The sequence below is a fragment of the Athene noctua genome, chromosome 2 (assembly GCF_965140245.1).
Source record: "Athene noctua chromosome 2, bAthNoc1.hap1.1, whole genome shotgun sequence".
Lineage (NCBI taxonomy): Eukaryota > Metazoa > Chordata > Aves > Strigiformes > Strigidae > Athene > Athene noctua.
In genome coordinates, this window is record NC_134038.1 from 104,422,746 (window position 1) to 104,439,318 (window position 16,573).

At 37.9% G+C, this 16,573-nt stretch overlaps 1 protein-coding gene across 2 annotated transcripts in view; it reads right to left on the reverse strand.

Moving 5' to 3' along the window:
- COL15A1 (collagen type XV alpha 1 chain) overlaps positions 1-6,930 on the reverse strand; it is a 153,891-nt gene extending 146,961 nt beyond the window's left edge. For both annotated transcript variants that reach the window (XR_012633173.1, XM_074899784.1), the window contains exons 1-2: positions 6,797-6,930; positions 6,587-6,669 (exon numbers count right to left, since the gene is read on the reverse strand). Coding sequence is in view for 1 of the 2 variants with exons in the window: in XM_074899784.1 (XP_074755885.1) it covers positions 6,587-6,669; positions 6,797-6,807 (94 nt within the window). In the remaining variant the exon portion in view is untranslated. The remainder of the gene's footprint in view (positions 1-6,586; positions 6,670-6,796) is intronic.
- Positions 6,931-16,573: the final 9,643 nt, after the last annotated feature.

Genomic DNA, 16,573 nt, shown 5'->3' on the forward strand with positions numbered 1-16,573 from the left:
AATAGTGATACCTGAGTTATAGGCTACTATGGTAAGAGCTGATCACAGCAAAAAGTGGGTTCAGTGGCAGAAGTGGAGGTAGACCCAGAGTCAAAAGCCCCTGGAGATTCCCAAGCATAGAATGAACTGGCTAAAGCCCATTTCTGGACTGAAGATGAAGCAAACTACCATGAATGATGGTGCAGTTTATATTAAAATGTCATCACTGAATCACTATTACCAGCTTCAGGCTTCCATCAATGGAATGTTTGGAATGAAACACACTTGAGTGTCTCCAGAAAATCCTGGTTCCTCTCAGAACCCCTCAGAAAAATTTGTTTCAGAACCTAGTTCTTCTCATATTGGGCTGTAAGACAGATATTAATTTAAAATACTGCAATTTTTTGGCAGGGCACATTCAGCCCTTTCTGTTGCTTTTTCCAAGGCTTTCTTACCAGAATGTATCCTGAATAATACCTCTGTTTCACACTCATCATATGCAGATACATTAAAAATAGGGTTTGCCCATTTTACTCAATCTTTGTGAGATTTCTACCTTCACTCTACTCTCTGCAATGTCTGAGACTTTCCTTATTTGGAAACAGGAGCTACTAGAGGTGGAAAGATTATTTTGACAGAATTCAGCACAGTTCAAATTTCTAGCTACTTTTGTTGAGTTTAAAACCTGCTGTAATTCCAAGTGGAAAAAAATTGTTTCATGACCAAGAAATAGTGGTTGTAAATAGACATCCTCTCTTAACTACTTATTATGAATGACATCTGAAATAAAGCAATCAGATTTCACCAGACTGTATAATTTACTGTCTTTCTAGCCAAAGCACACTGTGTAAACTGGCAAAATTTGGTCAAAAGGTGAGACACTATGGGAAAACCAAAACAAATCCACAGATCACACACCAAAAGAAAGGAGAAGGAATCACAGCCAAAGAGACTGGCAGCCTCCAAAACAAGTGTATGATTTGAAAATTAACATGTTAGAATAAGAAATAAGTTCTTTGAAACCCTTTGAATATCCCAAATGTAAATATTGCAACCAAATCTTCCCTTTCACTGCTTATTTATTGAAATGACAGCTTGCAGCTGAAATCTGTATTTGTGTCTGTGTTCACTTGCTTGAACCAATCACACCAAGGCTATTATGCACACAGCATAAATCACTGTATTCTGCTAACTACTCCTAGCCAGTAAAGCAATATTTCTCGTTCTCTCCAGTCATCCATTCACTTTTGTAGCAAGGAACAGTAGTTCAGTACCTAACACTAGATCATCAGGATCAGGCATTGTCCTTAACATATAAGAAATAAATCACAGTTGAAACATTTCCATTAGACTGATGCTTGTTAGCAGGTGCTACCAGAAGTACCTGGAGTACCTGGAATTAGCAGTTTTTACACAGCAGCTGCTGCATAGAACACAAATTGGGTAACAGAGCTATAGTACAAGGCTGTGGGAAATCTGTGGATGAGCACAGCAGTTCCCAAACAGATGTATATGATTTAAACACTCAGGAGAACACTAGCACTTCTTTCAAGAAATTCCTTGTGTTGCACTGTCTACAGCTGAGCCAGAGCAACATAGAAAGGAATGTTCCCGTACAGCCTTTCTCAGCAGAGCAGGTCCTTCAAACACCATTTAGTGGCAAATGCAAGCACAATTAAGTTCTATTCAGACCATGGAAGCAACTGGTTACCTAGTGTGACTTCAGAGAGGAAATGAAGACAGCCATTATAACACTGTATCCACCCCAGCTGGTTTCCCCTTCTGAGGCCTCAAAAAAGGCCAAATAAAATCTTCTATTGCCTGGTAGACTAGCTTAGCAAACATGTAGTTTACTGTCCAAGAGAATTAGCATGTAATGGGCATTACACAGAGAAAGAATCCATTTAGAAAAGTGACGAAATGGAACAAATTTACTAAATCAGGTTTGTTCAACTGGTGATATCTATCTCTTCAGTTACTTATACAGATGACCCTGGCTGAACTCAACTGATTTTCTATAGTAAATTAACTATGTTTTGCATGGAAAGGCATTTTATCAACTATGAAATTAGGCTCAGCTCCACATTAAAAACATGCACAACAGCTGGTAACAGCCTGAAGACTCCTCTGGAAGATACACAGTGACTTGTTCAATTTAGACTCAAGTAGAGTTTGATGATATCCAAATGCTCAGTCTGGTACAAGAGGATGCAGTGCCATCTAAGTTACCTTTACAAAAAACTGTTCTCCATACAGAGCATCATTACTGTAATTGTGTTCTGTCTTAGGAATAGACTGAGCCACCTCTATCACCACATAAGTCAATGTGATTTCACATCTTTAACACTCAAGGCACATACAGTAATTACTTGATAGAAACAATCTTTTAAATATACATTTTTATTTACACTCATTATGTTGGTTCATTGTGAAGTGCAAGCTAGATGCTTGTATGAATCACACCAGCTGATCAACATCCACTGAAAGTCTCTAACTCAGGATTTCTCCATTAAACTCAGCAGGTCATGAGTGCAAAGTTTATGTCAATAGCATAATGACAGTCATTCTGTGTACAGAGAGCCAAGGAAAGAGACAAATATTTACTTTATGTAAACTATTGCTGAGCATGTTACTTAGGGCAAGAAAGCACTGTTCAGCTTGGCTAATAATAAAACCCAGATGTCAATGAGAAATTTGTAAAGCTTCTTTTAGAGCATATAAACATAATACAAACTGCAGAACCACATATATTTAAACATATTTTTATATATATATTTAAAGGCGTGCACTGCTTTGAATGCCAAGAACTGAAAAACTTTGATAACTGCCTAGGTAGCCTGAAAGAATAAATATGACTTCTGCAAGAGGCTAGAACAAGTCATAAGGAGGACTTTATGATTCACACTTCAGCAGGTTTAGCATTCAGATTTTATAGCTTTAGTTCTGTCCCCAATCTGGGTACCAGCATGTTCAGGACTGTGTTCTGAGCACCTTCTGTTCACTAACTTAATTTGTGGATGAAGATGCAAAGCGACATGGAAAAAGTAGCCAGGGTAATCAATGTAAATCAAGATACATTATCAGGTGTAATTAAAGGCCAAACACATGTACCACAAGGCAATACCAGATAGAATAAGACAGACTACATTTATGTACAGATACATGCTTAATTGTCATTTGAACAAAGGAAAAGTGATGAAATAATTAAGACACCAACATATCTTTAACCCTCCCACACAAACCCAAGTAGGATACTATGTTTGCACCGTTTTCATGAACACAGGAGAAAAACTGCAAAAGCGCTCCATAGTTCAGGTGATACTGTATTTGGGTAAAGAGGAAGAAGGCGTATTATTCCTTATGTTTTTGTACATGTGCAATGCTAGCTGCAGTGAAAGGAACTAAAAATCTTCCAACAGTCAGTAAAAATTCAGAATTCTAACCCACAGGAACTGCTGAGATTTCTGAACTCCTGTTCAGTTTCACTCCAAAGCAAGATCTGGTATTTCTTAAGAGTTTCAGTGAAACAATGACCAAATTCCATCAATTTGCAGAACATGCAACAGAACTGTAAAATTCTGAATGAAATATTTGCAATTTTTTTTTTTACATTCTGTCACAACACATAGCTTGATCTACAAATTACATAACAGATATCAAACTATTTTAACAATCTAAACAGATGTCATTTTGAACAAGAAGGTGTTTCAGTCGGTTCTGTGAGTTAGGAACTCATGATTTTAAATGAGGTTTTAAATATCTCTTTTATTGTCTGTCCCATTTTACAATGAAAGCAGTAGTCAGACATTCTAGGACTTGGAAATGAAAGCAACGGTTCTACAGAAACAAAAGTCCCACATCACACAATTTCACTAAAAAGTTAAACTAAGTCCCAGAAGTTCTCAAACTATTTCAGACTGCCATCTGAATTTTCCCCCTACACTTTCTCATCATCCTTTCAGTTTGTTTCCTCTTTCTTTGTAGGAACTGTCCATTAGTGTATGATTTCCTCAAGAAGAACAAGACTTGGTCAAAACCCTTTTCCTAATAAGAAACTTATCAAAATTTTCTGACTGATCTTTCTCATATCTTTCACAAAGACATGGGAGACCTCAAACCCTCTGCATGGAGGGCCTTTTCTTTTATCTGCATCCTTCACCCTTCTCCACAATTTGGTGCTTCCCTGGGGAAAAAACAGGAAGACTCTAAGTGCCTAATTGCATACCAGTAAGCAAATTCACTAGACCTCATTGAAGAGGTCTGATTGTTGAAAGCAACGATAACAAGCTATCCCTAAACTATCTGAGGGTCACTGCTTTGTCTGCAGGTTTCCGCAGTGAATGATTTAATTCATGAGCAATATTCTTGACATTATTTAACCCACTGAAAAACATCTTGAGGTTTTTTTCTTCCTTTCACATATAGCCTGTACAGTGGTGCAGCGGAAGGCACCTGCACTGTTCCTCTAAACCCACTTCCACTCATTCCCAGTTCCTCTTATATAAAAAGGAATTTAGAGACATAAATATGCACTATGGGGAGACGGAGGATTGGTCAGTTATCAGAAATGCAGTGTAGCATTATTCAATGGGCTGGAAAATCCTGGAAAGCAGTAATCTTAAAGGAGACAGTGACAAAACAGGCACTGGATAAAGCATAACTTTAGCAGCAAAAGTCCTGAATACCAGAGCATCAATTAATCTCCCTGTGTCTCTAAACATTTTCACCTTAAATACACAATTTATTTCTGTGCACTCTATTACGAAGAGGAACTATGAGAAAAGGAGGTTATTTGCGCAATAGTTAAAACTAAAAGATTTGAAGTTACAGGGAGAATTTATATTCATGTATTTGCAACACCAGAAAGAAATCATCTTCCTTTCTATTTATAGCACTCAACAACTGGTTTCAGCAGATGAAAACATTTAAACCAAGCATCAAGAAAATTTTGCTTATAACATGAGCGAAATGTTTGATGTTGTGGAATAGAAAGCATGAGATCCCTACTACATCAGGCACTTAAAAATAAGATATTAAAAAATTTGGGAACAGGAACTTTTGTATTAACAGACAAACGATTAGGGAAGAATATTAATCTAGGACAATCATGCAGGAGCACATTCCCAGAAGTCTCCAGTGATCTAAGGAGACTTGCATAAGCCCACTTGATCTTCATTCATGGTAAGGTTAGGAGTCCTTCCAGCAGTAATAAGGTTCTGCACAGGAAGAATCTGTCCTGTATCAGTAGGGGTTATCTTTCCCACTTCGGAGTTTCACAGCATGGGATATTTAAAGAACCGAAGTTTCAGGTAATAGAAATGGGCATAGATCCACCAAGAAAGACATTGTGTGTCAAATAAATATTTGTTCTTTTTATTACTGTGCTTGTAGTTTTTATGAGCTTCTGCTTATTAACTTTTATGTGTCAAAGTTTGGTTTCTCCTGTCCAGTTCTCGCTCACTGCACTGTCATTCATCAGTTCAAGAAAAACATTTTTACCTGATGCAACAGATTTATCTCCACTGTATATGCAGTATATTGTATTTCTGTCACTGTTCATACATACATTAATATTTTCCTTATTCTAATGGCTGCATCCAATTTGCTTCCTTAATTAATTATCTGTAATACAGCATACATATTTCTTGCCTGCACTTACAGCATTTGTTAGTGATAACTAATTGGTGGCTTTTTCTCCTACTGAAATAACTACCTATGACTTAGATGCACAGTGATGGCAGCATCAGTTAAATAGGCAAACACCAGCCTGAGTAACATTAAAGTCTTCATGTGCAATATCTACTTCCCTTCATTCATTTCTAATACTCCTATCACACAGTTGTCTAGAGGTCATTTACATAACAAATTCAGACTATTTTTAATAGGATAGTAAAAATGTCTTTTTGACATAAGTATAATTGCTCAGAGGAAAACTACTATATGAGGCTTTTCCACTTCTCTCAAGATTACATGTAAACTTTTAAATCCGTGTTCTGTCTCTGAAGTTAAATTTGAGGCTATGTCTTCCAGAGATGCTGAGGGATTTGGCTCTGTTACAAGAATATATGATCTGCAATTACAGAAAGGCTTTTCACTGAAAGTCCATAAAGGCTAGGCCGGTAAAACTAAACATTTAACTCAAATCTGAAAAATCACAATTTGCTCAGACAGTTACTGGGAGAAATCTCTAAGCACTGGAACAAGCATCAATGTGTTTTTGCACTCACACCATGCCTGGCACATTCCTAAAATCTCCAGAATGACACATACATCTACCCTAATTGCTCTCTGCCACCTTTCTCTGACACGATACACAAAACCCCATTCGGTATTCTCCATTTCTTTGAAGTATTTTCTGTTCATTATTACACTCTGAAGAAATATTGAGAGAGTAGCATTATCCTTACAGCTGGGGAACCAAATTATTTATTTTCCCTTTTCCAGAATGAATGGCAATTTAACTTGCAGCAGCTTCCCTATATGAAATGAAGAGTAAGTACATTAAACATAGAAACTGCTAATGTAGATTCTCTTTCCATATTAGGAAAGCATATCTTAATATTAACCCTCACTCTCAATTTATAGATGTGATTTGGAGGAGTCTTACCTTCTATGATCTGAGCTGCTGAACCAGCATGGATTGACAAGCCAAAGAGCAGTAGCAGCAAGTCCCAGGTCCACCAGGCATGCCTGGAGCAGGTGTGCCAAAAATAAAAAAAGAAAGAGGGGGGGTGGGAAAGAATTAGACCGAAAAGTGTAATACAGAAGCATAAGGGGAAAAGAAGAAAAAGTAAAATTTAGAAGTGAGAGTTCTTACCATGAGAGCATTTTTTGAAAGTCAGTTGAAAGACCTCAAGTGAGGAAAAAGTTCAGTGCACATGAGTTTTATGCTTATGAAAATAAGAAGTTAATAAAAACTGGAGCCTGCTGTTTCTCCTCCAACGTTCAGACACAAGTGGAACAAAGGCAGCTCTCAGGCTCTCTGTGTGACTCACTGCAATTCAGTGCTCCAGCTCTGAAATCTGACTCCGTGGAGACTTTCCTGTCAGACCACTGCTGAAAACTTCCTACTTTATTTATTGATGGACACCGCTTACTGCTGTACATCATCCCAACGTTGTCATTATCCAGTCTTGTCTTTAACTACTGTATGCCCCAGCAGATAGTGGTACAGCTTCTCCAGCTTCCCCTGCTCCCCCCCACCCACTCAAAACCTCCTCTTATCCAATAAAACCCGACCTCCAACATCCTTCCAGTCACCATTATATAGCCAATTATATGCATTCTTATATGGAACAGGACATTTCTCTGGCCATTTTAACCAAAGTTTAACAGAAGCAGGTTTTGAGATATGAGGAGGGCAGAGCAGTCACAGGTAAATTGAAACACATACACTTGGAGCTGTACAGTCATAGTTTTTCTGTCACCTACAGAGACATTTAAAACCACACCCTTCGCATTGAAAAATTCTGTAATACTCTCATTTACAAAGATTTACACCCTGCATGTAAATTAATAGTGCATATCTACCTCAGCAGCTGTACATATATGTGTCTGCTATAGAGATCCTGCAGCTAAGCATTTCTAATAGTTTCCATTAAAAGTGTTATTTCACCCCTCCCAACTTCATGAAAAGCCTTTTTTCCACATGTAGTGCTTTAAAGCCAATTCTTGCTCAAGTAAGAATTTTTGGAAGAATAAGCTTGAAATTAATCAGGCAATTTTTAAGTCATGAGACTTTTAACAAAGACGGCAATTGTCACTCTGACTGGGACAGGAGGGAGCCTGGGAAGCATTGCATGAAGAAAGAGATCAGTGGGATCTTGGTAGATATAGACTGGATGGTGCTGAAGATTACTTTAGGAGATTCAAAACTAAAAATATAGGATGGGGTGTGGGGGACAGACAGGAGTATTATTTTAATTAACTAAAAGACAATCCCAAGCAATAAACAGAATTAAGAACTTTGTTGTACCGTGAACCAAATGCTTGAGTTTGGGGGGTTTGTATTGTTGACTTTTTTGGGGGGGTGTTATTTGGAGGGAATTTTTGGGTGTTGGTTTTTGTTGTGGTTTGGGGTTTTTTGTTTGTTTGGATGTTGGGGTTTTTTTTAATTAAATAAGGAAATAGAGATGTTAAGTATTGATTCTGCTCCAGGCTCCCCTTTTAGGTTAGAAACCACAACAGGTTAGATCTCTTCAGGTATATTTGTAGGTGAGTCACAGAACAGCATTATTTACTCCCCACCTTCTGCTTAATGATAAAGAAGCAAGAGATCAAACTATCAATAAAGTTTCTTAGTATAAACACACACTGTTTTATCTTCTTCAGAGGATGAAGGACCTCCCCTTTTCTGTTCCATAGTACCATATCAGGGCTAAAAAATGTTTCATCATTCACCTTTTCTACATGAGGCTGTCAGCTCTTCCCTTTCTCTCCCCCTAAAGTTTCTCCATTGCTATTACCACCAGAAGTGCAGTTCATAGGAACAGTGTTTGCAACATTTGTGCAAATCATATACCAAAAGCATTTATTTTATGCCTTTATTTAGGTATATATATATCTATAACTAGATATGTTATCCCAGGAGAAAATACTGGTTTTTTAAGCATTCTTGTGAAATGTATGTATTTACAAGCCTGGCTCACTTCCATTTTTTTTTTCAGGTAATCTTTGGCAATAACTATCAAGACTTGTTATTAGTGCTGTTAAATTACTTAGTCACTCAATTCCTTCTTTCAATTGTAATTTTTCTGTCTCTTTATACATAAAATGTCAGAGGCTTACCTGCATAATGTGTTCTGTTGCAGTATTGTTTTTGTCTGCTATATATGGCCAAAACATACATTTGCTTTGGTGCCTTACCATAGACTAACATATTTAACAGACAAATGTATGATCAAACTCCAGATTTATAAAATTTAAATGACTATTTATTAAGGACTTTTACAACATAAGCTGCAAATATTTCATTAAAAAAATAACATTTCTTCTATTGTTTACAAATAGATGGATTTTTCCTCTGATTTTAGAAAATCCATAGAAAAAAAGTAGTATTATAATACCTCTCATTCTCCCATAGGTAATACACTATTCCTGCAGATCATCTACATGAAATGCTGATGAGTGCCTTTAGTGTCTGCTGGATATTTTAACATGGATGTCTGGCCAATGCTGAATATTTTTAGTGCTACTGGATAAAGGCAAACAAGGCAAAGCATGTTCTTGACCTCTGCATTCCATTATTTTTTAAATGGACGGCAGTGGAGGAATCTCTAAATACAGTTTATCACCCCCACTCCTGTAGGACCTTGAGATTTCTCAAGTATCTAGTGTTCATTTGTAGTCCTAAAATTACACAATACTAACAGACTCTCTATATCTGCTACATCTATATATATCTTGCTCCCCACAAGGAGAGTGACATTTGTACATGTCCACTCAGTTTTAAACTTGCTGTTTGTCTCTTCCTTTTCAAACACAGCAGGACCTCTCTGAACTAGGACATAAGTGCTTTCCTTCAGTACTGTCTCCAGCTGTCTTCAACTAAGCTGGAGTTTTCCTGCTGGTTAAAAATCTCCATTTTCCAGGCAGAAGTTTTGTTTACTTTCCTCAGCTCTGTCAACTGATTGCATTCCTAAGATTTGAAATGGCAGACTACAATTCTGCTGTTGCAAGTTGTTACTCATTCACTGAGTTAGTCTGGCTGGCTGTTCTTATATTTCTGGTTATCTCTGTGTTAAGAAGTTTATTTTTTCCCTCCTGGCTGCAACACAAATTTCTTTGTACATTTCTAGCCTCTATACTGATAGGATTTAAGAATCATAAAAAAATCCTTGTACAAGATTAGTATTAGAGAAGCAGTATGCACCAAGGCCTGAGTGAGTTAAGAACCATGCTAGAAAAGAATAAAATATTTCTTTTTTGCTTAGACCTCTCCTGAGCATGTATAAATGTTTGGTATTCAAAATATCCACTGGTAAGTGGTCCACTGCTCAGTTATGCCTTTTGTGAAGAAGTCTGCTCCTTTGGTTTTGACTTGGGTTCTTCAGTACCTCCAAGTTCTTGTTGTGAATAGTGATCATTGTCCATTCTGTTTTCTCCATGCTCTTTGTGATTTCAGAAGCCTCTTTTCTATACCCCTTCCTCTTGTCTGCTTTCTGTACTGAAAGTGAACTTACTTGGTTATTTCTTGTACTGCAACCATTCCACACCTCCAGTTATCTTTTCAGCCTTTCTCAGAGTTTCCATGTTCTAGTACATAACTTCTGATCTTTGGTGGAGTCATGGGAATCATATCTGTGCATGATGCAAATAATCCCAAGATTTCTCTACTGACAAAGCAATATTCTCTGTATTTTTCCTGATGAGGAACACAACTGGTGTACTTCCTTGGCTGCAGCTGAGATAATGTTTTTGTGAAACTCTTGTAAACTCAATAATTTACACCTTAGAAGTAATTTTATGTGTAAGTAGGATTTCTCCTCCCTCCCTCAATAAATTTATAACAAATGGTAGAAATGAATTTCTTCTACCATTTTATTCTCCAGTTGTTCACTCTTAGAGGATCAGTTTGTAATTCTTTACAATTTGCCCCGTTCTTAAAAAAACCCCTCATATCATCAGCAAACGTAACTGCTCAGCAGTCACATAACAGATTGCCCTCACTGGGTAAGGTAGGCAGTACAAATCTGTAGAATTACAGCAGTGACCTTTCTCTGCTACAAGACTGTACATTCTTCACCTTTGTCACTATTTCAACCAATTGTCCATGCATAGACCTTGCTTCTTGTGCCTTGGCTTTCTGAAAAGCAACTGGCAATCATTCTGAGTACATCATTTAAGTGATGAATTGCTGCAGGATGTATCAATTAATCCAGAAACTCTGAATGACATTTTAGTTTTGAATAGTATCAGCTAACTGCTTCTAAACAGCTATTTTCACAGTGTATTAATAATGCACTTTCATAAGCATATCAAATGCTTCAATACTGGTTCTTTTACTCTTTCCTCCTTTAAACAAGGAACCTTCAAAAAAACCCAAAATAAAGTCTATAAATGCTGGTTTTAATACATAAATATATACAATCTTATTCCTTCATAATTATATATCTGAAGACAGACTTGTACCATACCCTACCGAAGGGTAAAAGTTAAGGTCACAGAGGCAAAGAATTCTAGATTTTTAGTGCTTCATTTCACATAATTTGAATATTTCTGCCTCCTCTACCTCTCCCTCACAGTACTATAAAAAACCTTGGAAAAAATATTAGATCTTTCACACAGCTGGATGAGAAAGAAGGCAAAGAAGAATGAGAGACTTGAAGCTTGGAATGGAAACCCTAAGAAGAAAGGAATCTCCCATTAATACTTATATTGGAAAATTATTTTTAAAAAGGAAGAGACCAGGTCTGTTGGGCACACAGATGCGTGTGAGGGGAGTCAGACTAGTGGGGAGAATGGATGAATGTTCAGAGAAAAGTGTGCAAGAAGGAAAAAAAGACAGTGAAAATCCTGGGACGGAAAGTTGGGAAGAGGTGAGGACAAAGCTAAGAAGAGCACTGAAAGCAAGTTAGGAAGCAGAAGGAAAGGGAAGTGTGTTACCTGACACCAGGTGGCTAGGAAACCAAGAATAAGTGTTTAGACATACATATTTTCCCTCGACAATCTCTGACTCAGTTGTTCTCTAGGCAGCATGACTAGAAGAGGAAAAATGCTGTTATACTTCTATAAGCAAGAATCCATGAAACCTACTAGCAAAGCATGTCTCATACAATACCCTAATAGTTAGAGTGGTATATGCTGCAAATCAGGATATTTCAGTACTTCCGATGGCACGTGCAAGAGCCAGCATGCCCCTATCAAATTTTGTGTTCTAAAATGAAAAACATTAGAGCTATTAATCAATTTTTTGACAGGGTCAGAAAAATTGTTTCGAGAAATGGCTGAATGGTTTCTGATGAAGTTTATGGTATTGGCACGAGACACAAAGTCTGAATTCAAAATGGTTGGTGTTCAGAAACTGAACAAGCAATTGAAATTATTCAATACAACATGTGAGACAACTGTAAAAGCAAGCATAAGTAGATGTTCTGCTGGTAATTTAAACCCACTCGCATGTCAGCACTGATCCTATTGCTATATTAAATTGATTTATCATTAGCAGAAGGGTACATAGTTTTAAAGCATAATTAAAAATTAAGTCTTAACTATATTAAGTACATGCATTGCACTGAAAGGCTCCATTCAGACTAAATGTCATACATTCCTTTTATATGAATAAACCCAGAAAGAATTATATGCAGCACTTTTGCTGTCTGTCTCTATGTTCAGCTGAGTTGAAGAAACATTTTCTCCTACACACACAGCCTACCACAGGGTATAGAAAGTAAAAAGTTTCACCAGAACCCTTCTCCCCATTCTGTGCAAAATAACTTGACTCAAATATTTTCCTTTTAAAAATATTTTTAGAGCTTGACCCAAGGAGTGACCTCACTGAGTAATTTTTACACTGCCTTGACATAAACTTGTAAAAAGCATGTTCTCCTATGTGGGACAAGCCTCTTGTCCCGCTTGTTCATATGAAGTAGAGGTTTTCAGAAAAGTAAAATCCTTCTTTGTAAGCTGATTACCAGGTCATACAAATGGCAAATCACCATTATATTATTGTCTCAAGTTTCTACTTTGTAAGTCATCATGATAACATGGACAGGACTGATAATCCACCTTCACAGGCAACTGGAGTACAAGTACTTTGCTTAGATAAAGGTTAAAATTCTGGCCTTATTGAAAAAGGTTTTCAAATGCCTATGGTGTAAGGATTTTACCCAACATACTTGCCCTATATGTACATTTAGATCAAGATAATGATCAGGATGAGACCTCATATTCATACTCCGTGCATGATGGTAACAAAGAACACAGCAGATCTAGTTGTTACACTCAGGATCTTGTTTATGGGCAAAGACACAGCACACCTCTTAAATTATAATAAATAAACCTATGAATTTTGGGAGTGATGGGCTCCACCTGGATAAGCAGGACATCTTTGCTACCAGGATGCCTGATCTGAGAAGAAGGGATATAAACTAAGAATGACAGTGCAGGGACAGTTAGCAGCAACACTATGAAGGAGGGATAGATAGGGATGATGAGCAAAGGGCATGGGGAGATGCATCAGAAAGGAGACAAAAAAAATCATCAAAACAAAACTTAAGCAGTCACCTCCAGAACTTCCATGTAAGCAAGGCAACATTATTGGAAAAACCTGGACCCTTGCTGAAAAAAAGGTTTCAGGGGTGCCTCTCTGAAATGCAGGTACACTAATGTACATGGGGAGTAAATATGATGAGTTACAGATCTGTGTGCAGCGGCAGGGCTACAACCTTGTTGGAATCACAGAGAAATGGTGGGATCACTTGCAGGTCATTCCTGTTGTCAGCAGGTTGAGGGAGGTGTCTCCTCCCCTCTGCTCAGCACTGGTGAGGACACACCTGGAGTGCTGTGTGCAGCTCTGAGCTCCTCAGTTCAAGGGACACATGGACATACTGGAGAAAGTCCAATGAAGAGCCACAAAGATGATGAAGAGACTGAAGCATCTCTCTTATGATGAGGCCTGAGAGACCTGAGACTGTTCAGCCTGGAAAAGATCCAGGGAGGGATCTTGTCAATAGATATAGATATCTGAAGTGAGGGTGCAAAGAGGATGAAGCTGGACTCTTCAGTGGTGACCAGAGTCAATGGGTACAAATTGAAATACAGGAGGTTCCCTCTGAACATCAAGAAACATTTGTGAAGTGACCGAGTACTGTCACAAGTTGATCAGGGAGGCTGCTGAGTCTCCATCCTTGGTGATATTCAAAAGCCATCCAGACAGACATAGTCCTGGGCAGCCCACTCCAGCTTCTGCTCGAGCAGGAGGGTTGGACAAGTTGACCTCCAGATGTCCCTTTGTTTTGACAATTATTAGGCCTAGCATAAAGATGAACCAACAACCAGATTGTATTTGATACACAAGGGTCAGTACATGGGTGAGCACTGGGGGTACAAACAAGTCAGATTATACATTATCCACATCAATCCCACTGACCCCAACAACGACACCACACAACCAACATTGGGCAGAATAAATGGTGAAATGCAGTCTCCCATAGAAGGGACAGGAGACAACTGAGTCAACAAACCAAATACATAAGACCAAGGAAGCCACATACCTAATCTCTACACAGGCCACATTCACAACGGCCAGACCTGACTGGAGCCCAGTCCCAGGGAGGCAGGAGGTCCTTCCCCAACAGGGAACTCTGCACAGTACATCTACCTCACAGACAGACACTGCCCCTGCCTGCAAGTGGTCCCAGCTTTTATCCCTAAGTGGGACACCTGACCTTTGGTTACTTAATGCAGACACCTGGGGCTCATTTACCCAATGGCTCTCCCTGCAAGGCTGCACCCTGGAGGGAAGCCTAAAGGCAAACTCACCCCCCCTTGTGAAGGGCTGTGGGAATCAACCAGATGTCAACCTTAATTTGGGGCTTGGGGTTGAAACCCAGCATTTCACCCTTCCCACCTCAGCCATCTCTGACTCTGAGATTGTTAATATAATTAAATTTTTAACAGTTTAATTTAACAGTCACCATTAGTCTTAATCTAATTATTGCAGAAAAGAAAGTAATAATAAATTAGCTAGAGTACTTATATACAGCAAAAGATGCAATAATACAAGTAAAAATTTAACGCACACATTTCTTAGCTTCTATTTCTTTTCTGGTGTTATGCTCATCCTTTCACTGCTCGTCTGGGTCCTAATGTTGGGGGGTTCCCTCTGGTGTTGGCCATGTGGATGAAGTCTTACAACAAGTTGTCAACATCTGGAGCCATTTACTGGGAGAAATGCTATATTTGTGCTGATTGTTTCCTCTTCCTCTCCCCTAAGATACATTTGCTTTGAATTTAGGACTTTTAAAAGAATTTAAATAAAATCCAAGACATAAAAAAATGAAACTAAGATATAAAGTAAAACTAAGATCTATTCAGAAAAAACCCATTGCATATTAAGCTGAAATGTCCAAATAATAGAGGTGGGAGAATAGAAATTCCTGATCTCATGAAGTTTAACACGTGCAGTTCTCAGCAGCCATCAGTGGAAAAATGTCAGTCAAGCAAGGCCACTGTTTATGATGATCTCAGTATGGTGGCTGTTTTCTGGCAGGCTGATCCAAACCTATTTGTGCTGTACAAAATAGATGTCTAATGAACACCAAACTTCACTTCCAAAGTGACAAAACCCTATGTTGCAGGGAGGTGGCTTTATTTGCCAACACAGAGCAGCAGTGTCACAAAGGTCTTTGAAATAGATTTCTCTTCCCTCTTCAAATCTCCTTTACTCAACATCTCAGCTGCTATTATATTACTTAGAGAAAATTAAGGCATCCAACTGTCTTAAAATTGGAAGATATTTGTCATGATTAGGAGAACTAATTATACCTCAAAGCAGAAAAATCAAAGCATTTTCAAATTTTAAAACAGGCTGTTGGCAAATTATTGAAATAAAGTCCATACCATCTATTTTTAAGACTAAAGACACATCAATAAATAAAAACTTTCAAGGCAGAAACCACTTAAAATAAAGATGCCAATTTTTATGTCATAAGTTTCACTTTTCCATTTACAGAATGGAAATTTTTTCTTTGAGAGTAATTTTCCTTAAGATTATCATGTGTCAAAGAACTTTAAAAATAAGGACAGCACATGACCACCTTAGACTAACATCGCTTTTTAACAGATAAATACATTTGTCACTCTTATCCAAGTATGTCTGTTTCTGCTTCATCACTGTATTTCTGGAAGATACTTTCCAAGTGGCAGACTACTTTCATGCAATTTTGTGAACTGTTCTCCCTCTTTTCTCAAAATACAATAAATTCTGCTTTCCATATTGCCTATCCTCCCACTACCAATTGTGATTTTTCTTCTGATCACTTTTCGGCTGAGACCTCTGGAATGCCTGTTCAGGGTAAGGCAGCAGGGGTTAAAAATGAAACTCACCCACAGGTATTGAGCCTGCTAATTAAGGGATCAGGAGAAAGAAAAGCTAGGCATTTAAGTACCACAAAAAGGAAACACAATACCAGCAGGACAGAAAGCGTGTTTATGCTGCCTGTGACTGTTATAGGATAGCTACCACCCACAGTTATGAGACAGAAATAAACACATTACCCATGTGCTTGACTCTTTTTCCAAAATTCAAAATACAGTTAGTTATACATCTTACAAATAAGATGTGGGCAAAATAAGCTTTGAGCAACAACATGATTCACATGTTGTAAGTCTGACTTTTTTTCCATTGTTTTTATTTTAAGAAGAGTTGTTTGGCACACAAACACACACAATACTGGTTTACAAAAAACTATTCAAAATGAAAAAGAAACCCTCTTCCTCCCTCCACTCTACACCTTAAACAAATACAGGCCTTCTGACACACCAGCAAGGATTATTCAACACTGCTAGAAGAATTCACACAGGTCAAGACAAGGCTTACATATAGACATGATTCTTACTAAACGAAATAGTATTTCCAGGAAAACAGAAAGAG